The 26653-nt window shown below is 60.3% G+C and overlaps 1 protein-coding gene across 6 annotated transcripts in view; it reads right to left on the reverse strand.

Annotated features, from left to right (window-relative positions):
- Nucleotides 1-1224: 1224 nt before the first annotated feature.
- The window catches only part of Agap3 (ArfGAP with GTPase domain, ankyrin repeat and PH domain 3), a 43347-nt gene continuing 17918 nt past the window's right edge, over nucleotides 1225-26653 (reverse strand). For 2 of the 6 annotated variants that reach the window (XM_023712901.1, XM_023712899.1), the window contains exons 2-18: nucleotides 26039-26097; nucleotides 25606-25693; nucleotides 25362-25447; nucleotides 25044-25185; nucleotides 24187-24321; nucleotides 23928-24055; nucleotides 22185-22343; nucleotides 18766-18858; nucleotides 14189-14293; nucleotides 9819-9987; nucleotides 6458-6601; nucleotides 5098-5235; nucleotides 3384-3538; nucleotides 3202-3292; nucleotides 2840-3062; nucleotides 1976-2231; nucleotides 1225-1882 (exon numbers count right to left, since the gene is read on the reverse strand). In XM_023712901.1, the coding sequence (XP_023568669.1) occupies nucleotides 1676-1882; nucleotides 1976-2231; nucleotides 2840-3062; nucleotides 3202-3292; nucleotides 3384-3538; nucleotides 5098-5235; nucleotides 6458-6601; nucleotides 9819-9987; nucleotides 14189-14293; nucleotides 18766-18858; nucleotides 22185-22343; nucleotides 23928-24055; nucleotides 24187-24321; nucleotides 25044-25185; nucleotides 25362-25447; nucleotides 25606-25693; nucleotides 26039-26097 (2378 nt within the window). In that variant the 3' untranslated portion in view covers nucleotides 1225-1675. Of the gene's footprint in view, nucleotides 1883-1975; nucleotides 2232-2839; nucleotides 3063-3201; nucleotides 3293-3383; nucleotides 3539-5097; nucleotides 5236-6457; nucleotides 6602-9818; nucleotides 9988-14188; nucleotides 14294-18765; nucleotides 18859-19023; nucleotides 20035-21594; nucleotides 21760-22184; nucleotides 22344-23927; nucleotides 24056-24186; nucleotides 24322-25043; nucleotides 25186-25361; nucleotides 25448-25605; nucleotides 25694-26038; nucleotides 26098-26653 lie in introns of those variants that run through there. The other 4 variants (XM_023712900.1, XM_023712903.1, XM_023712904.1 and 1 more) reach the window with 4 other exon arrangements.

Below are 26653 nucleotides of genomic sequence, written 5' to 3' on the forward strand. Positions count from 1 at the left end.
TCAGGGTAGGTGGCCTCTGGCCCTCTGCTGCATTTCAGCAGGGCCTGGGAATTCAGCTGCCCTGGCCCCAGCCTCGCCCTGCACAAGGCACCTCCAGCGTCAGGTGCCTTTTAGATGAGCCAGTTGGAGGCTGACAATGACAAGAGCTATTATCCCTTCAGCAGGGCTGGACCAGGGGTTCTGCGGTTCACATCCCCCGTGCAGCTGCCTAACATTTGTTGGGCCCACAGGAGTCAGCAGCCCATGCAGCTGGGCCTTAGGAGTCCAAGGCAACCACTGCTGGCATTTTCTGAGTCTGGGAGCCGAGTCCTGCACACCTGTGCCTATCTGTGCTCTTAAAAAAGGAGACATGGACAAAGAAATAAAATCGCTTTGCTCTCCGAAGTGTTCCTTGGTTATTTACCTGTGTAAGCGGGCCCCACGCAGAGTACCACCTACCACACCTGCCACATAGCGGAGGGGTTTGGGAAAGCATGGAGTACCCGTGATACCGTGGAGTACCTCACCCGTGGCCTCAAGGGTGAGGCGGACAAACAGCCAGGACCTGACCTTGCCAAGGTCTCCTGTGAATAACTACAGGGGCAATGAGGAACGTGGGGCTCTGCGCTCCTCTGGGGTGCTCTCCTGCCACCAGCACCCCTGCTCACATGCACAGCCTGGGCTTGCATCTGCCACCGTGTCTCGTGGTATCCTCCGATTGCTCTGCTGAGCTGCAAGCCTCACCCTGCCCCGCATGCCCAGTGTGCGGGCCCTGCCAGACGAGTGCACTTCGCCAGCAGTGTGACAGCAGGCTCCCAGGGCGGTCCCTAATGACAGCAGGGAGCTCTGCAGAGGTGGGAAGCATGCCTGAGGGGCAGGACCCAGCAGGGCTCAGAGGATACTGTCTTCCACCAGGTTCTCGGTGCTGTGCTGCTCAAAAAATCCCGCCCTTGCAAGGACAGCTACAGGAGACCATGAAAAGCTGGGTGTGGTGGTGGTGCCTGCCCATAATCCCAGCACCCAGCAGGCTGAGGCAGGCGGATCACGGCAAGTTGGCCTGCTTGGGCTACCTAGTCAGGGGAGAGAGGGAGAGAGGGAGAGAGGAGAGAGAGAGACACTAAAATGAGGGGGGCAGAAGATCCCTGGGGACCCTGGCTCAGGGAGAGACGAGATCTGGGAGACATGGGAGACACTGAAGAGAAGGCAGACGAGGAGTATCCCTGGAAGGGTGCAGGCGGTCCGAGATGAGGCCACACACAGTCTGCTTTATTGGCTCATCATACACGCACATCAAGTATGTACACAAACATAAATACTGCAATGTACAAATTTTACATGGGAGCCCTCCTGGCCCCTGGCCTCTCACCCCGCCTGCCATCCTGTACCTGGCCCTTCCCCAGCACAGAGGGAAGGCTTGCAGGCCAGCACAAGGGGGCGGGGGTCTGGAGGAGGGAGAGGTCCTGCCCCCCTCTCCTCACGGGCACCTCAAGGGTCCTGTCCCTCCTCAAGGGCACCGAAGTGCAGAGGGCTGGCTGCCGCTCTCCCGCCTGCAGCGGCCTGACTTCTGGCAGCCCTCTCTCTCCTCAGCTGTCTCTGACTTCCTGCCCTCTGTCTCTGTGCCTCTGTTTCCCCCAGCACCTGTGGGGAGGTCCTAGGCCACGGAGTCCCTCGAACCTGTCCGCTCTCTTCCTGGGCCTCATAGGAGGCTGGGGCTGCGGTGCAGCTCGGCGGAGGCGCCAGGGCCACTGGGGGGCTCCCTGCTGGGCGTGGGTGCCAGGCTGCAGCCCTCCCCAGGGCAGCCATGCTGCAGCAAGATGTCCGCGCACTCCTGGCTGCCAGCACGGCGCGCATAGGCTAGGGGTGTCAGGCCCCGTGCGTCCCGGCTCCTGACGTCCACGCCATACTGTGGGAGAGAGCGCGTGGGCACGGTTGGCAGGGCATGGACTGCAAGGGGCCGGGTCTGGGACAGCAGGGTGGGCACGGGCACTGGACTCACCCAGATGAGCAGCTGTGTGAAGACCACGTTGGCCATGGCGCTGGAGAGATGCAGCGCTGTCCGCCCGTCGCCGTCCCCGTAGGTCTCATTCACCTCCTCCTTGGACCCATGGGCCAGCAGCATCACCAGCAGCCGCAGGTCGTCCTCCACCACGGCCCGGAGCAGCTGCTGCCCCAGCGGCACGTCTGAGCTGGGCAGCGGGGCCAGGAAGAGCTTCTGCTCGTACTTAGCGCGGATCCAGCGCTCCTTCTCCTCTCTGCAAGCACAGGTGGGTGGGGAGTGAGCCCAGGGAGCCACCGGGGGCCAGGGGTACGTGGGGAGAGGACAGCCAGCAGGAAGATGCAGGAGACTGTGCAGAGGAGAGGCCCAAGAGACCACGGGCATGCAGAAGTGCTGCAGGAACATAAAGAGCGTGGAAAAAAAAAGCAGGGACACGGAGAGGAAAGGAGGCCTTCAGGGGCCAGGGGACGTGCGGGGCACAGGGGCAGGAAGACTCCAGGTGGCTCCGGCGGTGGCGGTGGGTTATCTGGCTGTCTGAACTCTCTCCAACTGGCAGTGCAGGGACAAAGCAGGTGGGGGCCTGGGCGGGGGCCCACATTGCTCCTATCTGCCACCCATTCTCCCCATCTAGCAGTGCAGGCCTGGGTCTTGCACAGCGTGGTGATAGGGGCCCTGCGCATGCGCCTGGCAGTGGCCCCCTGACCTGCTGATAACGGCTCAGAAAAGGCCTGTTGTTGTGTGGCGCCTGAGTGACAGGCACCAAAGGGGGAGGGACACCCCAGGGACCAACTGCCAGGCAAAGCAACGGATACTTTTAACCCTTCTAACACTGTCCCAGCTGTCCCCTCCCTCCCAGCAGCTCACCTGCAGGCCTCAGGGCCCGGCTTTATGTAGCCGTCCACAGCCCCCTCCCAGACACTGTTGGCCAGGGTGTTGCCAATGGCGGTCATCACGGCCAGCAGCTCGGGAGGCCAATCGTCCAGGTCCAGGGAGCGGACGCGGGACAGGTGAGCCCCCAGGTGGCGGTGGATTCCTGAGCACTCGATACACATCAGGGCACCCAGGTTCAGGCTGGCCCAGTCGGGATCTAGGCAAGGAAAGGAAGGAGGACGGGGCAGGTGGGCAGCCGGGATGGGGACAACCGGGGAGGCCTCCTCCCTGCCCCCACGCATGCAGTGCCCTCTGTGGGCCCAGGTTCCAGAGCTCTCTGTGCACCTGGCACTCACTGGGGGCATCGCAGTCGATACAGAAGCTGTTGCCACGCACGGTGCGGACGGCCTGCACGGCCAGGGCTGCATTCTGGTTCCCCAGGCGCGTCTGCCACACAGTGGGGACAAGGGGTCAGTCACAAGCCCCTCTGCCTCCCACCAGCAGGTGCCCCCGACAGGCCCGGCTACCCCCTGCCAACCTTGTCCTTGGCGCTGCGGCAGCCCTGCAAGCTGGCAAGGATCTGAGCCTGCACGCTCTGCACCCACAGCTCCCGCTCCTCCGCTGTCGAGGCCTCGAAGTGCCACGTCTGCCCGGTGAGGGACACCACCACAAACTCGAAGGACTCTTCCGCCTCTGTGGGAGGGGGGTGGGTTGGCACTGCGGGCACCCTCGCCCAGGACACACGCCACAACCTTGTTCCCACCTGGGCCCCAGTCCTGGACCACTTGTAAGCAGGGAGGTGGTGACCAGCATGAGCCCTTGAACCTCCATTCCTAACCACCTGTGGAGCCCAGGGGAATGGGGGACACGAGCTCTTGGTTTCCCTGGCACTGGCTGTCAAGCAGGGTCCAGACCCCGGCATCGGAGCCTCTAGAAGGAGGAGCTGCATGTCTGGCCAAAGATACATCGGTGCTGGAAGGCAGTGCCGGGAGAGGGAGGCGGGTGTGGGTACATCCGTACATGTCAGCTGCAGCCGCCTCATTTTGCAGCTCATTAAACCCAATATTCCTGACGGCGTCAGCGTGGGGCTCCTGGGAGCCAGGCCCCTCCTCCACTGCCCTGGCATAGCAGGCAGGAAGGGCAAGTGGGTGGGGGTGAGGAGATGTTTGCTTCAGGAACCAGGACCCGAGAGCCAACGGGGACCCTCGGACATCTGTACTGACAAGCACAGGGGCTGAGTGGTGACCCCAAGCACTGCAACAAAGCTCTTCCAAGCTCTGCTCCTACAGGCTTTCAGAGAGTGACATGAATTATAGTGCCAGAGGTCACTGCCCCAGGGGTGGACCACCGCTCACAGGCAGCTGGAAAGTACCCAGGCACCTTCAGGGCGGTCCTGGGTGAGCCACACGTTCTGCCAGACCACCTCTGCTTGAGAATCCTCACTGCACCTCTGCCTGTAGCTTCTCACCTCTTTGACAGTGACAGCCCTGAAGTCTTCCTGGGCCTGGCTCCTTGCTGCCTCAGGACCCTGAACGGAACTGCCTCCTCGCATGCACACAGCAGGCACTACTGCCCTCCCAAATGCCAGGCTCCTGCCTCGCCCTAGCTCCCCCCAGCCTCTGAACCACAAGATCCCTGCATCACCCACAGGCCCTGGTTTCCTCGACCACAGCAGACACCGAGGCATGAACGCATTACAGGGTGCTTGGAAAAGCTGATCACTGCTGACCCTCCCGTCACGGCAGGAAGGAGAGATGAATCCACCGCTTACGCTGTGGAGAGGGTGGGTCTGAGGAGCACGGAGCCAGCACTGTCATGAGCGTGACTGAGGCAGATCCCGAGGGGCTGGCGAAGGACCTGGAGCGCCTGCACCCAGCCAGCAGAGACGATACTCAACTGACCCACACACATGTGAGCACCGCTATGTCCCCAGCACTCACAAACTCTTGGGAGACACAAGAGACAGCAGGACACAGGGCCTGCTAGCTGGTGTTGGAGGGGCTATGACAGCCACCACCGCACCCTACTCGGAGAAAAACACACTCTCACAGCTGTACAGAAAACGAGCAGATCTTGTCCAAGGTACTGGGTCTAAATTCCAAGACAGGCTTGTGTGGTTGAGTTTAACAGAACGATGCCTAGAAGAGCTTCGTCTACCTCATCAGGAAGCAGGGTGCTGCCACTTTGAGGGTACTGTGCCCAGGCCCCGCTGCCCACCTCCTGTGCCCGCCTGCCCACTGGGCCCCCCTAACCTTCGGCAGCACTGCTGGGGCCGTCTGGTCGGGGGTTCCCGGCGCTCTTTTTCCAACGGTGCTTCTTCCGGTTGGAGTGGGGAGATGGGGGAGGCTCCAGCTTGGGGCTGGAGCTGAGCTCGTCAGCCGTGCCACCCGCTGGGGAGGGCAGAGTGGAGAGGTGTGGGAAGGGGCAGGCGAGGCGGCACAGGGCAGGGGAGGAACAGGTCCGCTCGTGGTGGCTGGGCTGCCCTGGAGGGGTCAGGTTGGGTCCCAGACCTCCCAGCCCCAAGCACCGGTCTGGGAGGAGCAGGCAACGGGTCCCTAGCAGTCTCTCAGGGTGGAAGGTGGCCCAGGCAGCTCTCGGGGAGCCCAAGCCCCAGCGGCTCAGCACCAAATTTATCCTCAATCACACTCCCCGCTCCTCACAATTAATAGCAGAATTAGAAACAATCAGGGAGCTGCCTAATTACTGTCAATTAGAGCGCGCTAATCAAGCTCCGGCTCCCACACCCCGCCCGGCGCTCACCACTAAATGTCAAACTTCATTAGAGGCAGACATGCTCCCTCCCTCCCTGCCTGCCTCCTTCAGACTCAACAGAGAGGCTCATGGAGGGCAGGGCAGGCCTGGGACCCCATGGGAGGACCCTGCTCCTTGTTCCCTCCCCCAGGCTGGGACAGGTCAGACAGGGTGGGACACACACAGGTGCTGGCAGCCCTCTGGGGGTGGCTCATCCCCTAGGAGGGGGCAAGGCTGTCTCTATCTGGGCTGCTGCCCACTTCCTGGTTCACTAGGGTCGGGTGACAGGAGAGTCACCTCCCAGTGTCCGCACCTTCCCTGACCACTAGGGAATGAGGCAGGGGAAAGTGCTGTCCCCAGTCCCTTTCAGCCTTAAGACTGGCCACAGGGCCTGTGGCCAAACTCAGGCTAGGGGTGGGGGCCAGGGGAAAAGAGAAACTAAGGAGGAAATTTTGGAAAAGACAAGAGCCCAGCAAAGCCGGAGACGGTGAAAGAGGCAGGCGGCTGCTGACCCTCCTTAGATAGGGCCAAGCTCCCTGTAGGAAGCAGGTTGGGGACAAGGGTTTTGTGGGGACCTCAGTCTAAGGTGGATGGGCTGCCTCTGTAGCATGAAGCCCCAGCCTCCGACCTCCCAACTCCGCCACCGCAGCATCCCTGTTCCCTGCCGAGAGGCTGATGAGCCAGCAGCGCAGGGGGCTGATGGGGATGCAAGCGCCACCGGCGCTGCCTGGGGACCAGGGAGGAGGAGCCGCAGAGGGCGGGCCTCAGCACACAGGCCCCAGCCCTGTGGGGGACAGGCCCGAAGCCACGCCTGGTGGCCACAGGAGGGACAGAGGTGGCAGTGGGAGAGCCCCCACTCACCGGGGTGCTGCGTGCTCCACTGGTCGGCGCTGGAGACAGAGCAAGAGCGCTGGTGCGGCCCCTCAGGGCTGGGGCCTGCCCAGGCCGGGTTGCCCAGGGTGTGTTCGGAGTGCAGGGACGCGCTGCTGGCCGAGTGGGGGGCACCTGGCGGGGTGGTGAGGGGAAGATCAGGCCCGGGAGGAGCGTCCGGTGGGGGGCTGTCCAAAAATCTCTCCTGTGTGGGCATGGTGATGTGTGCCTATAATCCCAGCTCTTGGGAGGCTGAGGCAGGAGTCCCCCATACTGTCCTAAGAACAGAGCTGCTCCACAAGGGTCACCCAAACATAAGCAGGGTCTGGGGTTCACCCAGCAGCGGGCCAGAGTCCTTGAACTCTTCCAAGCCTCCAGAAGCAGGCTTGCCTAGACCTTCCTACCCTCTTCTCCCCTGTGAACACAGAGGGGCATAGACCTGTCCCCGCACTGACACAGGGAACTGGCAGGGATGCAGGGCACTTGCAGGCGTCTCTGCATTTGCGTCTCCCGGGCCTCTATGACCTGTTCTGCCATGACCTGTTTGCCTTCGTTCCTGGCTCAGGCCCGGCACCCTACATTCTGGTCCACATATGTCATTTGGTCTGCCTCAGCTTTGCTGCCATTCTGACAAGAAATAAGTGTATCAAATTCAAGTAATTATGTCTAATTAGTATTAGTAATTATCCTGTTGGGCTGGAGAAAATTAATCTTTCGTTTCCCATCAGGGAAGGATGGCGGAGCCAAGGGGAGCCAAAGGCTGCTCTGGGAGTGCCTAGGCTGGGCAGGCTGTGTCCTGCGGCACCACGCTGGCTGCCCCTACTGCAGCAGCCTGGCATGGCCAGGGGCCTCCCAGGCCGCAACACTTCAAGGGCTGAGTGCGACAGTGTGCCCAGGCTTCTCTCCCTTCCTCACTACCCCCGAGATAAAGTGTGGGGATAGAACCCAGAAGGAAGTGGCCACACAGTCTGGGAACAGGTGGGCCAACCCCAAGTTCAAATTGTGCAAAAGGTGTCGAGGGGCTCGCTGGGTGCAGGGTTAGCAGGAAAGCAGCCGGGATCTGGCCAGGGGGACTTGCGGGGAGTCCTGCGAGGCCAAGCAGCGGGTGGGGACAGCAGGACTGATGCCCCAAATGCTCAGGGGAAAACACCGCCGTAAGGCCGAGGCCCAGTTTCCATCTCTCTTGTTTCTGTGCTAACACCCAAAACAGGAGGGGACGGACACCAAGCAGGTGCCTGGCAACATGGTGTGCTGCTGGCTTACGGATCCCGCTCAGGATCGGGCGCCCGGCTCCAGCTGCACAGATCCTCCCCAGCCCCTCCTCGGGCCCCCAGGCGGTGCCCCTCTCTCCTACCCTCGACAGGTTCTGCATGTCCCCTCCCAGGTTCTGAACGGCACCCCCCATCCTGGGCCCCAACCCAAGACATCACAGGTCCAACTTCCCTTCCAGGCCCCCCAACCCAAAACCCTGAGGGAGGGAAGTACGTTCCCTTTTCTTTGTTAATTCTCCCCTCATTACGCCTGCAATCCCACAATCAGTGTGCACTGTAATTGTCGAATTTGATGCTAATGATTAATGAATTAAACATGGAGCCATCAATTAGTCCTCCGAGGATAATTCTGCATAAAGCAGCGGATAATGTAATTACAGTAACAAAGATAATGAGATGTTAACATCGCCCGGTGAGCGAGAGACATGTGTGAGTGTGCATCAGGGTCGGTGGCAGCGCGTGGCAGTGGGAGCCGGGCCACGGAAGTGCTGGCCACGTGTACCTGCGTGGGTGCTGGGATCGCAGCAGCCAGGGCACCCGCCCCGTGCCAGGCTGGCTGCCCAGGTGAAGGGCACAGGGCCCAGAACAGCACACAACAGCACCGTCTCGCTTCACACCCTCTTTGAGGAAACAGCCCAGCTATTCGCAATCAAGGAAAGGAGCCCCCCTTCTGGAGTTTGCTATTTGCCCCTCTGCTGTTGGCATGAGAAACTCCGTACCCACCAGCCCGGCTCCGGAGAGACCTCCACAGGGCTCTACCAGGACTCTGGCCCCCAGGACACAATGCCCTGCTGCTGTACCACCTTCTCCAACCTCCTTCCTCCCCCAGAGCTCTCCTTGAGTCCAAGGCCTCCCTTATTCTGAGCTCGGCAGCGGCGGCACTTAGAAGAAGGACCAGAACTTTTTGTCAGACAGGCCTGGGTTGAAACCCTGGCAAGCTCACTTCCTGCGGGATTTTATGGTCAAGTTACCGAGCCTCTGCGAGCCTTTTCTTCTCCATGCAAACAGGGACAAGAACCTTGACTTCATGCCCCTGGTGCAGCCCAGGTCCTGCCTGGCTGCTGCCTGTGCCTACAGCCCAGCCAGCAATGGCCACCTGGGAGCAGGCTGATCATACCAGGGAGCCACCCCACCAAAAGGGCCACGCTTGGGGGCCGGGCCCCTCCTCCTCTCAACAGACTTTTGCAGTGCCAGCTCCACCAGCATTTCAGGAGGCTCAGTATTCCTGGCCTCTGCCCACTCTGTCCTTTTTCTCTAGTACTCTCCTGTCACCGTGACAGGCACAAGACCCAGCATCCCTACATGCCCCTAGGGAAGGCGATACATTCCAGCTAAGAAGCTCCTCCGCTCAGAGCCAACCAGCAGGGCAGGCTCTGTTCTAAGCAGAAATTTCTGGGCCCAAGGAAAATGAGGTTCCACAGTCAGGGACAATATGGGGGACACCGAACTCTGAAGAAGGGGCCACAGAATGCACCGTGGGAAGGACAGTGCCAGGAGGGCAAGGGCCTAGGAGAAGCCCAGGGAGGAGGAGGAAGAAGCCTGGGAATGGACCTTTCACTGAGCCACATGATCACGCAAAGAGCAAGGACACAGCAGGGGTGGGGGTACCTGCCACCACCAGTCCCCAGCCTGAAACATTTCGGCAGCACATCTAGCCCTTTTTAGAATCCCTGTGCTGGGACCACACCTCTTACTACAGACCTGAGGAGGCTGTCCCCATGGTCCCAAGGCTTCGCCCCCCGCCCTGTCCTACCCAGCCACCTAACGCTGTCCTTTCTCAGCTCCAGCGCAGACAGCCTTCAGACCCCTGGCCCCACTCCCCAGAACCACACAGACAGCCAAGGAAAATGAGGTTCCACAGTCAGGGACAATATGGGGGACACTGAAGTCTGGAGAAGAAGGGGCCACAGAATGCACCGTGGGAAGGACAGTGCCAGGAGGGCAAGGGCCTAGGAGAAGCCCAGGGAGGAGCGGGAAGGAGCCTGGGAATGGACCTCCAGCAGCTGCACTTGATCCCCACCCGAGGCTGATGTCACCCTGGACAACAGCACTGTCCCCGACACGGCCACTGCCCTCCTCACCTGGGCCCCCACCCAGCTGCGTGTTGCTCCGTTCCATGGGCAGCCCATTGGCTCTCGGGCTGGTGCCCGGGGCTGTGGATGGGGTGGCTCGAGGCAGACGCTTCCCGGGCACCTTCACCGTCGTCCGCAGCAGGTCAATCTCCTTGCCGTGGATGTTCTGCATGTAATCCTGAAGGCAGAGGAAAAGACATAGAGATGTGTTAGGGAGGACACCCCCACCCCTGCACTGTGCTGTATCTCCCAGCAGTGCTCCCTGGACTCGGGGAGCAGAGCTGCAGGACCCCATAGCTCTCAGAAATCACAAAGTCTAGAACACAGTCAGATCTCCACCCCTCCAGGGCTCTAAGGACCGGAGGGTTGGAGTCCTTAGGCGGCTGTTCACACAGGATGCCGAGCACTGGATGGAGATGAGGCTCAGGGGCAGAGCGTCTCTGTGGCTGAGGATGTTCTACAGTCAGGGACAATATGGGGGACATATATTGTCTGAGGAGGGCACTGCCAATCTCAGACCCCCATGACAACTGCTTGGCTCCTACCCCAACCTGGGCATCAGGAACATTTAATGCCTGCATGAGTCTCCAACCCTTAGGCTGGGGCTGGTCATGAACAGTTTAAAAGGCAGCCTTTGGTTTTTTGGTGGACTGGGGAGGGTGGCAACAGGTCCTCGCATCTGCCCACTCCCAGCTTGCCTATCTGGGAGTTGCCAGCATCAGCGTACCACCTGCTGCTCATGTCCTAGGTTTTACTGCACCACAGCGGTGTATTTTATACAAGTCCATCTCTTCTACACCGCGCCGAAGATCTTCCCAACCACCACGGGGATTTTTTTATTTTCGTTTCTTAGGAGCAGTGAGAGTTGAACCCAGGGAGCACAGGCCCACACCCTCAGCACTTTCAGTTACTCTTTAACTCTGAGACTGTCACACTAAGTCGCTCAGGCTGGCATGGAACTGCAGTCTTCTTACCTCGGCCTCCCAAACTGCTGGGATTACAGGTCTGCATCACCCCTGTCACCCTTTCAGTCCCAAGGAAACGGGGGCCACGTCCAGGAGCTGCGTTCAAGGGCCCATGGCGCTCCCTGATGTAGCTGTCTGTGCCCTTGGGCCGCCACCCAAGGCAGGGCTAGCCTCGGGCACACTGGTTCAGAACCACAAACACTATCCTGAGCAGTCAAGGAGGGGTCTGCCACCTGAGGCAGGATCCTTGGCCACCTCTCGGCCCACCCGCTGCTGGGCTCTGCCAGAACTCTTGCCTTGGCGGCTAGGCAGCAATGCCCCAGAGGTGCCTGTCCAACCTTCCTCCTGCCACTGCATGCCAGCCCCTGCCCCTGTGGTACTCAGCTTTACGACGTCAGGCTCTCACGCCTCTCCCCACTCATCCCAAGGGCTCAGCTCCCTCACACCCCTGTTCCTGGGCCCTGCGCATCCTGAGCCCAAGTCTCTGCATACTCATGTCTGAGCCCTGCCGCTCCCCTTCCCACCCCTGCGCACAATTACGTCTTGGATCGGCTGCTCCTGACAACTGTCAACAGCTGGCAGGGCCAAAGGTCCAGCTGTGATTCCTCTCCTGGGGGAGCGTCTGCGCCGCCCCAGTTCACAAGGAGGTCACAGCAGTGGCAACAGTTTTCAGGCCCTGGGATGCCTGGGCGGAGCTGTAGCGGAAGCTGACCCTAGTCCAAAAACCAGAGCCACGCAGAGGAACGCAGGGCCACCGAGCCCAGCCGCAGCGCAGGCCTGCCCGAGCCCAGCACGGTGGGCTCTGCTCAAGCCGCCGCATGCTGGATCCTGGGCCTCCGGGACAGTGCAGCCACAACGGAGTGGAGCCGGAGGAGCAGCGGCAGGGACAAGGACCTCAGGCACAGAGCAACAGTGTTTCCCTCAGTCAGCAGAACGGGGAGCGTGGCGGCGGCAGTGGCAGCGGCTGCTCAGGAGAGCGGTCACCACGGCTGCCTTTATTACCCACCATCAAACAGCAATTTCTTCCCCAGCCTCCTCGCTAATTACCCAGCCAGCGTTCTCATCTCGTTTTATTACTGGAATTAACAACGAGTTCAGAGCGTGGAAAGCTATTAAGATGTGTGATTAAGCCACATTCAATTAGTTTCTACAAACAATTTAATTGATGTTGCAGATAGAATTAACAGAAGGTGATTGTGTGAATGGCTCCGCTGGCTGCAAAATGGGGGAGGCTGTGGCGGGCTCTCTTGGGCCAGGCGAGATCCGGGTGTAAAGCTTGAGGGCTGCCCACTGACTCAGTCTCTATGGGCTCGGCCTGGCCCCCAGCACCAGGATGCGGGGAGCCCCAGCCCCACGGAGAGTGGCCAGGGTCTGGCCTGAGCTTCCAGTGAGCCAGAAGCCCCAAGCAAGCGGGATTGGAAAGCTTTGGGGAGGCTGCCCGGCCTCTGCTGCCGTGAAAAGGTGCTGCAGGCGGCTAAGGGGAGACGAAGAGAAAAAGGCCAGCACTGGAGGCGAAGAGCAAAAGTGGGAAGCGGGGGGCCACCCCAAGAAGCCCCGCAGAGCCTGAGCACAGCCCTGCAGCTTTACCCTGGAAGAGGGGATAAGGCAGGAACATTACTGGGGCGGGGGGACAGCAGAAGGCCTGGTGTCCAGGGAAGAGCAGCTGCGGGCCACAGGGAGCTGCTGCTCGGAGGCGTCGGCCATGCAGCCCCTTCCTGGGGACCAAGGGGCCTGGTCAGCTAGACCGAGCGTGCTGGGCTATCAGGCCATGCACACGCAGAGCTCACCCTGGAGGTGAGGACAGGCTCACTAGTGCCGCACCAGGTCCCCTCAGAGGGCCCCAAAGCTCCCAGTGCAACAAGTGCCATGGGAGGGACACTTAGGGACCCACTGGCCCGGCTCTCTAAGGACTTTCTCAGCCAGCCCCAAAGGGAAGAGCCCTTGGCAAGCATGGAAAACCCAGGTCATGCTGAAAAGCAGTCATGGGCCCCAGCCTCAGGGCAGCTGCTGGCCAGGTTGCTGACAGCCCACAAAACCACTGAGCCCCCCACCCCCCACTTTCCCACCCAGACGGCGTAGCTTCCCATCCCGAACAGAACCCGCACACCATCATGCCCAGCCCTAGCCGACAGATGACCCCCAGAGGCCAGGTCCCCAGGCTCCTGCAGGCAAGAGGACAGGACAGCAATGCGGGAGGACAAGGCCTCTGGGCTTGAGCACAACCTGGTCCTCCTGCCAGTGACACGGCGACTCCAACACTGAGACCTACAGTCTCCGGTCCCAGCTCCCAGCCCTGCCTTAGGTGTGCAGCTGCCATTCCCGTGCCTGAAGAGGGTACCTGACGAGGGCCACCTGACTGCCTCAGACACCCATGTCTCTGCTGTCTGCACCATTCTTGGGCACCTCGCGATGGCTTCTTTTTTTGAGGCTGGACTCAAACTCATGGCGATCCTCCTGCCTCAGCCTCCCAAGGAGGGATTACAGGCATGGGCCACGCCTGGCTTTCCCAGCATCTCCTAGGAACTCGGGAGAAGCCCAGGCCTGTGTGAGAAAGGAGCTGCTGTGCTAAATGGATGTGGTCCCAGCACAGGTTCGGCCCTGGAGAGTGACGAGTGTAGGAGGAATGACCTGTCCCCTAGGCTAGGTGGGAAGGTCAGTGCCCCAGAGCACTGGATGAGGAGATGGGCAGGGAATAGCCCGGGCTCAGCTGAATGAGGCCACCCCTAGACCAGCTCTCCCCACACAGGCCACCTCTGTGTGCTCAGGGCTGCCTGGATGGTGCTCACAGGGACAGCCACAGTGAGCCACGTGGCCACTGCTTGAACTGGGTCCCAACAGCCTGTGTGGCTTCTTGGGTGGCCAGGGGCCCTCGGAGGGGCTGCCTCTGGGCGGGGGTGGGGTCGGCCCATGCACTGTGCTCGAGGGGCTTCACGGGAGAACTCATTAGCCCCACAGTGGGGTGGTGACAGAGATGGATTCTGGTGACAGCTGTGTGCTGGAGCCACGCAGTGCAGGGAGGGGAGGCAGGAAGGGTAGGGGAGCTGCCACAGGGCCCCACGACAACCCTGGCTACAGCTACACCCCAATGCGGACACAGGCCATGTGCCCTGAAGAGCCCTCTGTCCGCCAACAATGCCACCCCACTCTGCTCCCTCAAGGACTTACCCAAGGCCCTGGGTCGCTCAACTGCCACACTGTTGCCCACTGGCACAACCCAACCTCGGGAGTGGCACCCAGGCCACTGGATGGATCACACTCACCTCTAACCCACTGCCAGGGCTGCCCAAGGAGGGGCACCACGGGGGGAGGGGGAGAGCCCCAGAGACACTTGCTCTGGGGAGAACTGGTCGGAGACCACCCCAGGTGCTCACCGTCACCCACCTTGCCTCGCCCCGGCCCCAGCCCCAGACTCACGTGCAAGCTGGGGTGGTAGGTGAGCAGTCCATTGTCACACAGAGTCACGTACTTCTTCTTCCACTCCTTGTTCAGAGACTTGCCGCTCCGCTTCAGCAAGATCCCCTGGGAACAGAGAGCCCATCAGGGGCTGGCCCACAGGCCATGGGGCGGTCACAGTGTCACCGGGAATGCCATCCCCCATCCTGCCCCCTTCCAGAAGAGGCCTTAAAGGGCCCCTGCTGAACGAGAGAGAGGGCTGGGCAGACAAATGCCCTACAGAACCCTGCTGCTTCTGGCAGGTACCACACAGCGGCCACGACCTGGGCATCTCCTCTTCCTGCTGGCAGTCACAGGAGCAAGAGGCAGAGACCGGATGTGCCCAGCTGCTGCCACCACCCTGGCTCTAGGGTGGCAGAAGAGGTTTCTCCAGGGCCTGGCCTTCCACCTCTGTGGCACAGGTACCAAACTGTCCCAAGAATTCCCTAGACACCCAGGCTGCCATCTTGGTCCCAAAACTTCCAGCTAACTCATAACTGGGCCAATGGCCCGCAAGACCGTATGGCTGGGGCTGGGGAGATGGCTTAGTAGAATAAGCGCCTGCCTGGCAAGCGCAAGGCTCTGAGTTCAACCCCCAGTACCACCAAAAAAAAAAAAAAAAGACCATATGGCTGTGGGCTGGTGGAGGCGGATGAGCCCCAGGGAGACCCAACCAGCAGGCTCTGTAATGCCTGGAAGGAACCTGCTCTTCCAAGCACCCCCCAAAACATGTCTGTGCATCTCCTCGAGAGGACAGGACAGTAGCTGGGGACAGGAGCACGCTGGAGGGATACCAGGTGGCCAGTCCTCCAGGCGCCAACTCAAGAGGGCCGGGAAGAGGCAGCACTTCCAGGAGCCTTGGATATGGAAACCCCACAGGGAGGAAGGAAACAGGTCCACAGACCAGAGCCAAGTGAGCCTGGTCAGGAGGGACATCGATGGGACAGCTAAGAAGGGTAATGAGTGCACATGCAGGAACAGAGCCTGGAAGCCCTGCAGGGTTCTCCCCTAGGAATGCCATCAAGTGGGGAGGCAGAGATGTCAAGGAACAAGCAGGCAGCACTCCCTTCACCATAAGGCCCAGGGTGGGGACAAACACCCCCAACTGGACTGCGCTCTCCCTCTAAACTCTTCAGAATAAGGTTCTGCCCCTGGTGGGTGAAATCAGTGAAAAGCCAATTAAAGATTTCCGACAGGATGGGTGCTGTGGCGCACTACTCCTCAGCACTCAGGAGGCTGAGGCAGGAGGGTGGCCTTGAGTTGGAGGCCTGAGTGCATTATAGCCAAAGAACTTATCTCAAAACACAAAGACAAGGATTTCTGACAGCCACTCCCTAGGGAAGGAGGAACCTGCAACCCCAGGGCCCTGGCAGCTCTGCTTCCAGTGGACGCTTCCCATCAGGCCTTGCTAGCCATGGCCTTCCTACCCCTCTCCTCCTATTGCCACCCCAAGAGGCAAAAGCCACTGCTGGAGACAAGCCCGCTCCTGTCCCCATGGGCTTCTGCAGACAAGAGGGATGGGATACAACCAGGTCTGTGAAGCAGCTCACTGTCACTTGGAGCCTTGGTGACCTGCCTTCTGGGCATGGTGTCCCCATCAAAGGGCATCACCGAGAGCCAAACAAACAGGACAGCTATTCCTTCTCCCAGAAACAAGGCCCCTTGGGACATGCGGCCATCAGGCTCCGGAGACACCTAGGTTACCTTGCTGGCTACAAGATGCAGGCCAGGTGGAGAATGCCCAGATGCCAAGGGGAGATCATAGGCAGAGCACAGGGGGGGGGGGCCCTGGGCAGAGAAGTACCAGGCAGAGTTTTCCAAAGTCCAGCCCCAGCCCCAGCTTTGACTCCAGGCTCTGAATCTTTCTTTTTTTTTCTTGAGGGGGGAGTTGGGGGAGGAAGAGATATTGCTGTGGAGTTTGGCTGGCATTTTGAAATTATCAGGTAGCCAGGCATGTAATCCCAGCACTTGGGAGGCTATGGCAGGTTATTGCAAGTTTGAGACCAGCCTGAGCTACAAAGTAAGGGCCAGCGGGGGCCTGGCCCTAGCTCAGTCCTTTAAGTGGCTGCTTCCACAAAGCTGTCAGCCTCAGGTTGCTGGAGTTCGAACCTCACAACTCTCCCGCTGGCCAAAAGTGCCCTGAAGGCATTCGAGAAAACAAAAAAAAAACAAAAAACAAAAAACATTATTCCAAAGTAAGGGCCAGCCTATGCTGGAGAGAGAGACAGAGACAGAGACAGAGACAGAGACAGAGAGGCAGGAGAGGAGAGGTGAGAGAAAAAAAGGAAGAAGGAAAGGGGGAGGGGAGGGGAGGGGAGAGGAGGGGAGAGGAGAGGAGAATGAATTAGGCAGCTCAGCCCCCCCCCCCCCAGGGCTGGGACTGCAGGCCTGTGCCAACACGCTGGCTCTGATGCCCTTTCTGCCACTAGTTGGCGCAAAACATGCAACAAACCAGCCTAGCTCCAAGGAACGGGGCGGGGACTCAGGGACTCCAGGACCTTCCCTGTGCAGACCCAGCAGGCAGGCCCACCTCCTCCTCTGCTGGAGAGGGGCTCAGGGATGCCGGGGAGGACGGGCGCCCTTTCCACCCGAACTCGCCCCTTTCTCCACCTGGCACCCTCTTGGCGGAAGCCGGAGAAGCGAGCACCGACACTGATAATGAAACTCGTTAGCCTAGGGTGTGGGCGAGGGAAGAGACAAGCGGGCAGCTGCACCAGCCAGCGCCCACGCCGCTGGCCACCGCTCACCTGCCCCGCTGCCCGCACCCCTCCAGCCTCGCCTTCCAGAGGTGGAGAAGCCGAGGTGGAGAAGCCGCGGGGTTCCACTCCCTCCCTGGCCGGACGGCTGCGCACGGCAGAGCAGGAAGCAATCTGGGGCGGAATGGGAGCGGTGCGGAGGCGACAGCCCCCAGAGGACCCGTTCCCGCCGCCGCCTCCTCCCAGCTCCGCCAGCCGACTTAATTGCGGAGTCCGGATTGATTGGGAATGCAAATGGCAACTGAAATGCAATCTCCACTCCCAGCAGGAGCTGGGGGGAGGGGAAGGAGCGAAATGGGGAGGGCGGAACGGCCTGGCGGATCCCGCGGTTGGGACAGCCCCCAACCAGGGCAAGGAGGTGGGGGAGAAGCCCCAGGATTGGGCTGGGAGGGGAGGTGGCCGGCTTGGCCCCTAAACACAGGGCAGATCAATTTGGATCCGGCTGGAGCTACATATCCCAAAGGAAGCAGCAACACCGTTGGGGGTGGGAGGATACAGGGGAGTGAAACTAAAAGGCGCCCGGTGGGAAGGACCTGCTGGGTTATCCTGAGATTCACCCAAGAGACCCAGCTGACTCCTGGCCCCTAGGGTAGAACCCAGGGAGCAAGTTCACAGGGGGGCTCAAGGAACAAACCGGCCAGCCCCTAAGAACCCCAGACAGGAAGGCACAGGCAGGCAGGAGGCTTACTTTTTGAGGGAGCACATGCTGCCCCTCACGTGCCCCCCAGCTCTCCACCTCCCAGCAGAGGTCACCAGCTTGACTACAGGATGTGGAAAGAGGCTCTGCTGTATGTGGGATCGAACACTGGGCATGCACAGGACAGGGACAGGACGAGGGAGGGGCACAGCAGTGTCCTTGCCAGACCCTTCAAGGGAGAATGAGGTAGAAAAAAGCCAGGGCTTGGATCAAAGCCCGGTTCCCTGATCGGCTCTCGGGGACCCTGACTTTCCCCTGACACACTTGAGCTCTGGTGCTCTGGCCGCCCCAGGGTCCTGGAGACACGACCTCTCCAACTACCAAGCCAGCTCCAGGAAACAGACTGTCACCCTGATTGACCACGACCTCCCAGGCACCTTACCACCCTTCACACTATCCTGTCCACACCAGCAGCCCAGGATTCCTTGCTGCGCATCCCCACCTCTGAATAAAGATGCCTCCACCGGTAGGGGGTCTTCCCCACTACAGACTCGCAACATGAGCTCTAGGAGAACGAGACCAGCAGAGTGAGCGGGGCGTGGCATCTCAACTAACAGATGAAAAAGCTAACAGAGCCAGGCACGGTGGCATACTTGGGAGGCTAAGGCAAAAGGGTCACCAAAAGTTGGAGGCCAGCCTGGGCTACACAGTGAGACCCTTTCTCAAAATAAGACAAAAAACTAACCTGAGGCACCTGTTGATACAACTACAACCTCACCACAGGTGACAGCAGACTTCAGTATTCTCATCTCAGCAGGCTCCGCAGGTGCTCTGACCACAGCTTCTCCCTAGTTCTGGGCCCATGCTGAACTCCAGAGCCAGCAGGTCCCAGAGCTACAGACTGAGAACAGCAGGTGGCTCTCTGCTGCCCTCCAGTGGTACCAAGGAGGGACAAGCAGGCGGCACTGTGGTGTCACACAGCACAAGCTCCTGACCAGAAGGAGCTCTGATCCCTGGGATGCAGGCAATGGAGGGGAGCCCTCCTTGGCTGCACTGCAAGTTCGTGGCTGGCTTGAACACAGTGGGACACTGTCTCAAACAAATGAATCCCCCCAAAAAGATCCCCACCCCAGCATTCCCTGGGCCCAAGAGGAGGCGGTGTGCACCTGCTTGATTGGGATGGCCCGACCGCTCCCGATGCTGTCCACCTTGCCCTCGGCAGCCTTCTTGTCCCGGTCCAGGTCAGCCCCCTTGCGAGACTGGAAAAGAACAGAAGTGGCACATTAGAGGTGCAGGGCCACCGCAGGAAGCTGCCCTCTTGCAGGCCCTGGCCCTCCCGCCTTCCTCCCTTCCTGGGCAGCCCTAGCAATGGGTGAGGTTGGGCCGGCCGGGGCGGCGGGATGGGAAGGAATGGAGACCACGAGTATTCCAACGGGTTTATTCTTACACACGGTACCATACAGAGCAGCACAGGTCACTGAGCCGGCCCGCCCCTCACAAGAGAGCAAGGACATGAAATACTGAGGAGGAGGAAGAGGAAGAGGAGGGGGAGGAGGGGGAGGAGGGGGAGGAGAAGGAAGGGGGCACGTGAGTGAGGACCACACAGCCCAGGGGTCCAGGGTGCAAGAGATGGGAAGGGGCAGGAGAGGTGGCCGTGGGGCTGAGGGCCAGCCGGGAGCACAGGGTGGCCACCGGGACAGCAAAGTCCGGAAGTGAGCGGGCAGGTGGCCCGCCTGTGGCACAGACACCACACGGCACGTGGCGGCACGGGCCCTCGTGGGGCACAGTAGATGGAGAGAGAGAGGAGAGAGGCCGAAAGAGGCCCTGCGCCCTGCCAAGCTCCTGGGGCACAGTCCACCCAAACGCGGGTCCTAGGAAACAGGGGAGGCCGAAAAGAAGGGGCAAGGCAAGCGCGGCGGTGGCGGCGGCTTCCGGAGCAGGAGCAGGAACGCAGAAGTCCATGCAGGAAGGAGCAGAGGAGGGGAGGGGCAGGAAAGCGCCCCCCAGAGCAGCTGGGCCCACGGCGGGTGGCGGGCGGGCGGGCGGGCGGCCGCCCCTCTGGGCCTTGTAGCGCTGGCCGGCCAGGCCGGCATGGGGCCGAGCTCCCTTCTTCTCCATGCAGCGAGCCTGGAGCCTGGCGCAGCGTCCGGCCGGCCGGGCCTTGTCCCGGTCCCTGGCAGCCCCTGGCTCGGGCAGGCGGGCTCCGTTCCTAGCCTTCCCTGGGGGTGGGGTTAGTTACAAAGGTTCTTGTGGGTCTCTGGAGCGGGGAGCTCGGTGGCCCGCTTCTCATCTGAGAGCAGTCCCAGGGCCCGGCCCGCCTTGGCCCCACACAGGGGAATGTCCAGAGGTGCTGTGTGTCACCACCTGGTCTTCTAATTTGGAAGGAGTTGGAAAGGCCTTTTTGTTGATGAAAAGTTGGAAACAGTGGCACATATCTGCAAATATCGAAAGAATAAAGATTTTGGCAAGTTATACTCAAGCCCCGCACAAGTTGGTCAGCACGGTGAGGGCGGAGACCCAGGCACCTGGGGAGAGGCAGCAGTGGGATGAAGAGGAGGAGGAGGTGGAGGAGAGGAGGAGGAGGAGGAGGAGGAGGAGGAGGAGGAGGAGGCGGCGGCGGCAGCTGCACCCGCTGGTCACATGGGGCCCACACCCCATCTCAGAGGGGAATGCTCACTACACAGCGGTCTGGGGCCCAGCGGCACAGGCAGGGCACCAAGGACTGCAACTGCAGCGTGTGAGGAGGCACAACCAGAGGGGAAACCTGGCAACGTGCCACTGAGTGGAACTGGCCATCCAGCAGCCCCACATCAGCAAGTCCCAGCCCTCTGCCCCTCTGGCCCAGGGAGGAGGATGGGGGGTGGGCCACAGCCAGCGGAGTCCCAGGCAGAACCGCTGCTTGCAGGTGTGGGGTACAACCTGGAGGCCACTAGTGCCAGAGGAGCCCTGTGAGTCCAGAGGGCACCTCCCCCAGGGTGACAGGAACGGAATAACAGTGGCAACAAATGAATGCATGGGATTATGGGGGTCACCAGCCACAGCCAGGCAGGACACGGGGGAGGGCACCCCCCAAGCAGGTTTAACTCCATCAGGAAGGAAAATGACAAGAGAGGTGGCTCCCACAGCAATGATGGGGGAGTCCCCAAGATGTACCCACAGAGATGGATGAGCCTCCAGGCCGCCTTGGGGAGGATGGTGCAAGTGAAGTCACCATGGAGACGATGGAAAGAAAAATAAGGTCGCCACTGTGAAGATGGAGAGGAGGGAAGGGCCAGGGGTCGGGGGAGGCCGTGCCGTGAGCTTGCCGTAGCGAGGGACGGGGGCAGCACAGTCGAGGCAGGCAGGCAGCAGAGACATGGGAGTGGAGGAGCTGTGGCAAGCACAGGCCATGGAGCCAGCCAGGTATGGCGGTGGAGGAGGGAGGCAGAGGCTGCCCTGCATGGGGGCTGAACCAGCCAGCGGGAGGTTAAGAATGGAACCAAAGCAGCAGATGACTGAGGCACAGTGTTGGGAAGCAGAGTGCCTGGGCCACTGGTGGCAGCCACTGTGACACAGGCAAGTGTGGACACAAGCAGGTGGCCACCACCTCCATGGAGAGAACAGAACAGAAACGAGAAGCTGTGGGGCCGGCTTAGCGCAGCGGCAGCAATCAGCTCAGTGGGCACAGACGGCGATGGACGTGGGAGGGTGGGCAGGAGTGGACAGAGGCAGGGAGAGGTATGCAGGGCGGGGCAGAGGCAAAGATGGAGGAGTGAGGCCAGGTAGTGGCTCTGCTGGGGGAAGGCCAAGCCCTGGCTCTCACAGAGGCGCATGGAATGACGCGGAGGGCTGGGCCACTTCCCACCTGTCCAGCCAAGGCTCCCAGAAAGGGCCAGCCAGGACCTGGCAGGAGGACCAGAGCGTGGGGGACATTGTGTAAGAACTGGGGCGGAGAGATGGCAGGCGCAGGGGCCTAAGAGCGGAGGGGCAAGAGCTCACAAGGAGACAGGACAAACCTGAGCGGGAGGTACGAGGCAGCGTGGTGAAGCCCAGGAAAAGATGGCTAAGCCTTTGTTAAACCAATCACAGCGGTGGGTGGGAAGCATGAGAGTTCCCCTCGGCAGTGGGGTAACGGAAAAAGAGCCGGAAGGTGGATGGGGAGGCCTGGGTCTGACTCTAGCTCGGCCAGCTAACCCTCTGTGTCGCCTTGGGCAAACAGCCTTCCGGCCTCCGGTTCATTAGCTGTTGAATCAAAGGGGGTCAGGGCAGTTAGGCCACGTGTCCCAAGATCCATGCCAGCTGACACAGAAACCTTGGGGGCTGGGGAGGAGGCTGGGGGGGAGCATGTGCACAGGGGGTTGGGGGCGGGGCTGTGGGCAGGCAGCCAAGGGAAGAAGCCCCTGGTGGGCTCACAGGATGGGTCTGCAAGATTCAGGGGACCCCGGCCAGGAGCCTCTGGAAGCCACGTGTGTCTGTGTTTGAGAGAGAGGAAGGCTGCAGTGGCACCATCCTGACCTAGGGCTGCCCCTGCACTCCTGGGTGGGTGCTCGGCGCTCACCCTGCCCGCTGCAAGGCAGTGGGGCGGGGTGGGGGGCAGGGCACGTACCGTGAAGATGTTGGAGCGCCGCTTGGACTGCTTGCGGATGGGTGTGGGGGTGGAGGCAGCCGCGATGGTCTCGATGCGCAGCTCCCGCTGGCTGATACTGGGGGTGGAGGGAACCGAGGAGGAGTAGTCGCTGAAGGCGCTGCTGCCCCCATTCGTGGCCTAGAGACAGAGAGGGCAGCTGAGGGCAGCGCAGGTGCCTGGCCTGTGGCTGACAAACCCTGTCACCACTGCACACCAGGGCTGTCCTCCAGAGACACTGTAGCCTAAGGCTTAGCCTCCTGTGCCAGGCAGGGAGCCACCAGAGGTGAGGGCCACCAGGCTGAAATCAGGACAAAGTCTGGCAAGGTGCAAGCTGTGGGTGCTGGCTGGATCCCCAAAACCAGGGATCCATGTAGGATATAGGACACTGCCGAGTGGGAGCTGGGAGACTGGAGCTGGGCACAAGGTACGGGGAATCTGAGGCAGGTGTGTGGCAGGGGGAAATGCTTTGAATGCCGAGGCAGAGAGCAGAAAGGAGCTCCCGCCAATGAGTGTGCTAGGAGTGAGGCACAGAGACAAAGCAGACAGGGAGACGAGGCTCACGGAATGGAGATGGGATGCGAAAACGTAGGCTCCAGGACTCGGGAGACAGCAGAGGACACCAGACACCCACACCCCACCTATCTGAGTGTGCACCCCTTTTGAACCCAAAGGAGCACAGGGTGTGGCCTCAGCCAATCCACAGCCTCCCTGGGGTTCCCCCAAGAGCTACCCTCCCTGCAAGAACCCCTGACCATGTCAGTGGGTAGATGACACAGCTGCTCCGCTAGCTAAGCAAGAGCTGGCCCCCCTCTTCCTCCTCCTCCTCCCCCTTCCCCTCCTCCCCCTCCTCCTCCTCTTCTCTCTCCCCATAAGCTGCACCGCTCACAAGCCCATAAAGAAGGGGTAACTGGGGCTGGTGAGATGGCTCAGTGGTCTAAAGCACCTACTTAGAACAAGCTTAGCAAAGCACAGGGACCGCGGTTCAATCCCCCAGCACCACATGCCAGCCAGCCCCGCCCCCTGGTGGGCTGAGCTGGCCACACACACACACAAATAAATAAAAATTAAAAAAAAAAAAAAGGAGGGGTAACTGAAGCATACTGAGGATGTTACTGGGCAGCACAGTGGCAGCTGGCCTGGTCACTCTATGGAGCCCACCTGCGGATGGCCCAGGGCCTGCTATAGAGCATAGCACAGTGGTGCATGAAGCCACGGAACCAAGTCCTGGCCCAGGTGCCAAGGGCTAAAAGCTGACCTGGAAACAGACCTGGGTGTAGACAGGTATCCACACGGTATCAGGAGGGGGGCAGGGGCAGGACCTGGCTTCAAAGCCCCCACAACTCCTCGTGACACCATTAGCCATTCACCGCCTCCAGGGACAAGTGCTGCCTTTCTCCAAGGCCATATGCTCTGAGGGCCGGGCTGGCCAAGGACCAGCATTGGGCAGGCCCAAAGGAACCTTCTCTCCTTCCTATGTTCACTGAGTACATCCAGCTGCCACAGGAAGCAGCCCAAGGGGCGGCTGTCACGGTGCTTGCCAGAGCAGCTGTTTGAACATCCTTAGTGAGCGACTGGGAGAGAGTACTGGGGGGAGTAGAAACTGGCAAGGAGGGACTGTCACCATGGGGCATAGCCAAGCCAGAGCCAGTGGGAGCCAGAGCTGCATGCAAGGCTCATGATGCAGGACAGACAACGGACAGAACCGGGGAGCGGTGGCCGGACCTGGTTGATGTGCACGGCCGGGATGGAGGCGGTGGACACGGCTGAGTGGCTGGGTGAGTTGGGCAGAGACTTGCAGGGCCCAATGGCCAGCTGCTGTTTCTTCCGCAAGGCCACCACTTTCTGGGCCACTGCAGAGGACAACAGAGTCAATTACACCCACTGGGGAGAAGAAGAGAATGCCCAGTGCAACGCTACCTCTAACAACACACAACTGCTGCCCCAGGAGCCCTCCTACGCCCTGCACCAGGGCCCAAGTTACCGTCCTGGAAGACTCGCTCCACGTTGAGCCCGTAGGTCGCGCACGTCTCGTAGTAGGTGCAACGTTTCAGGTCCGTGGACAGTTTGCGGGCCCTGCTGTCATCAATAACCCGGGGGTTGGCAGCACTGATAGCATCTGTTAGAGAAGTGGAAGGTCCCTCAGCTGGCTGGGAGGGGCTGGGGGACAGATATGTCTTGCAAGATCGATGGGACTACAGAATACCAATAACCAAAGTGTCTAGGCGTTGGAGCCAGTGACTTAATTTCTGAGTCATTTTACTCCTCTCCAAAATTTTGGACACAGGGGCCGGGGAGATGGCTCAGTAGAATAAGCACTTCCCTGGCAAGTGCAAGGGCCTGAGTTCAATCCCCGGTTCCACAAAAAAAAAAAAAAAAGAAAAAAAAAAAAAAAAAAAAAATTGGACACAAAGCTGGGTGTGGTAGCACTCATCTTTAATCCCAGCACTCAGGAGATTAAGGCAAGAGGAGAGGGTTCTAAGGCAGCCTGGGCTACATAGTGAGTTCAAGGCCAGCCTGAATTACATAATGAGACCCTGTTTCAAAACATAAAACAAAGGGGGCCGGGGAAACGGCTTAGTGGAATAAGTGCTTCCCTGGCAAGCACAAGGGCCTGACTTCAATCCCTGGTTCCACCAAAAAAAAAAATAAAAAATAAAACAAACAAGAGAAAAACTGGACAAGAATCTGGGGTACACGGACTGCCAGACTAAAGCAGAGAAAAGTTACTGTAGGCAGCCCTGGGTTACAGTCACACACAGGAGGGGCTGAGAGCCCATCACTGCTGGCACATTAGCGCGGATGGAGGTTCCCTGCTGCCCCCACTGCCCACCGGCTCACCCTGTGTGCCCACCAGCACCATGGGCACCTCGCTGGCGTTGCGGAAACTGCAGAGCCGCAGGAAGTAGTTGTATACCGTCTGGAAGCTGATCTCATCCTCCAGGCTGAACACAAACACCACGGCATCTACCCACGCTGCAAACTAGAGGAGAGCAGGCAGTTAGCACTCTCTCTGGGCCTGGACATCCCAGTGCCAGGCAGGTGGGAGGATGGCAGATCCTGGCAGCCTTGCTCCCCAGACAGACAACCTGCTCCAGTCCCAACTGGAAACCTCCAGAGAGGGGCACAAGGGCAGCCTGGCCAGAGCAGGAGCATCACCTGGAGCTCTGGGGGGCCTCCTTCGTCTCGAATCAGCAGCAGGTAACTCTGGCCGTCTACAACAATCTCCTTCTTAAACCGACCACCTAGGACAAAGCACAGGGTCAGGAGCGAACTTGGACAGGGGCCCCGGAGCTAGGCAGAACAAAAGCCACACGGAAGAGACAAAAGGACCAGGGAGAAAAAGGAGACCCAGGTGCCACCTTAGACACTGCAGCAGGGAAGGGGCCCAAGGCGCACTCACCTTCTGGAGACTCCTCTTGGACGTAAGTTCCCGTGAGATAGCGGTGCACCAGAGCTGACTTCCCACTGGACAGGTTCCCCACTATGCCCTGTAGGAGGACAGGAAGGAGCAAAGCTCAGGGGCACAGAGGAAAAGAAAGTCCAGGTTGCAGGGAGAGGAAAGGGCATAGGCACCCCCCCCCCCCGCATCATGGTGCATGCCTGTATAATCCTAGAATTTAGGGGGCTAAAGTGGGGGATCACCACCAAATTTAAGGCCAACCCAGCATGGTGAGACTCTGCCTCAAAACACAAAGGCAGTGCGCAGTAGACAGGAGGAGAAGGGGGCTGGAAGAAGCCAGGGGCTAAGGAGAGAGCCAAGCCCAAAGGGGAAGGCTCCCGTGGAGCCTTGCCCACCCAGCTGAGGGTGCCCCAGTCTCGCTGGGGCCACTCACCACTTTAAGCTCTGGCACCGAGCGGCTTAGGGTCCACTCCTGGCTGTTCACAAATGAGTCTGTGAAGACAGAGTCATCCTGTCAGGGTGCCAGGGGCACACATACCTGGCCTCACCACTCCTGCCACCAGTGTCCCCTATAAGCCAAGGCCAGAGGGCAGCACCATAGTCTGCAGAACGCCAAATTTCAGCCCACATTCCCTAAGGAACAACAGAAGAGTATGGGGGGGGGGGCGCAGTGAGGGCAATCTGCAGAACAGAAGCGTGGGCTGGGGCCAGTCCTCTCTGGCCTCTGCCTATTCCTCCTGTCCTTTATGCTGCAGCAGGCAGGTAAGCAATGGCCCCCACAGCCATGAGCTGGGTGCCTCTCACCAAGGCTAAAGGCCTCTCTATCATGTCTCAGACAGACCAGAAAGGGACAGGCCCCTGGCAGGGGGGCGGGCCAGCCTCTGGCAAGTAGGGACAGCTCCTGGGGCAGGGTGGGGCTACCCACCACATTCCTGAGCCTGGCAAAAGGGGTGGAGCCTCACCTGGCCCTGCTTCTCAGGAGTGCATCCCCATGGCTCCTCCCCCAGCTCCGCCTCAGCTCCAGCCTCCCTCCTTTTTCTACCCTCCA

Source organism: Octodon degus, unplaced genomic scaffold (genome assembly GCF_000260255.1).
Source record: "Octodon degus isolate 3935 unplaced genomic scaffold, OctDeg1.0 scaffold00027, whole genome shotgun sequence".
Classification (NCBI taxonomy): Eukaryota; Metazoa; Chordata; class Mammalia; order Rodentia; family Octodontidae; genus Octodon; species Octodon degus.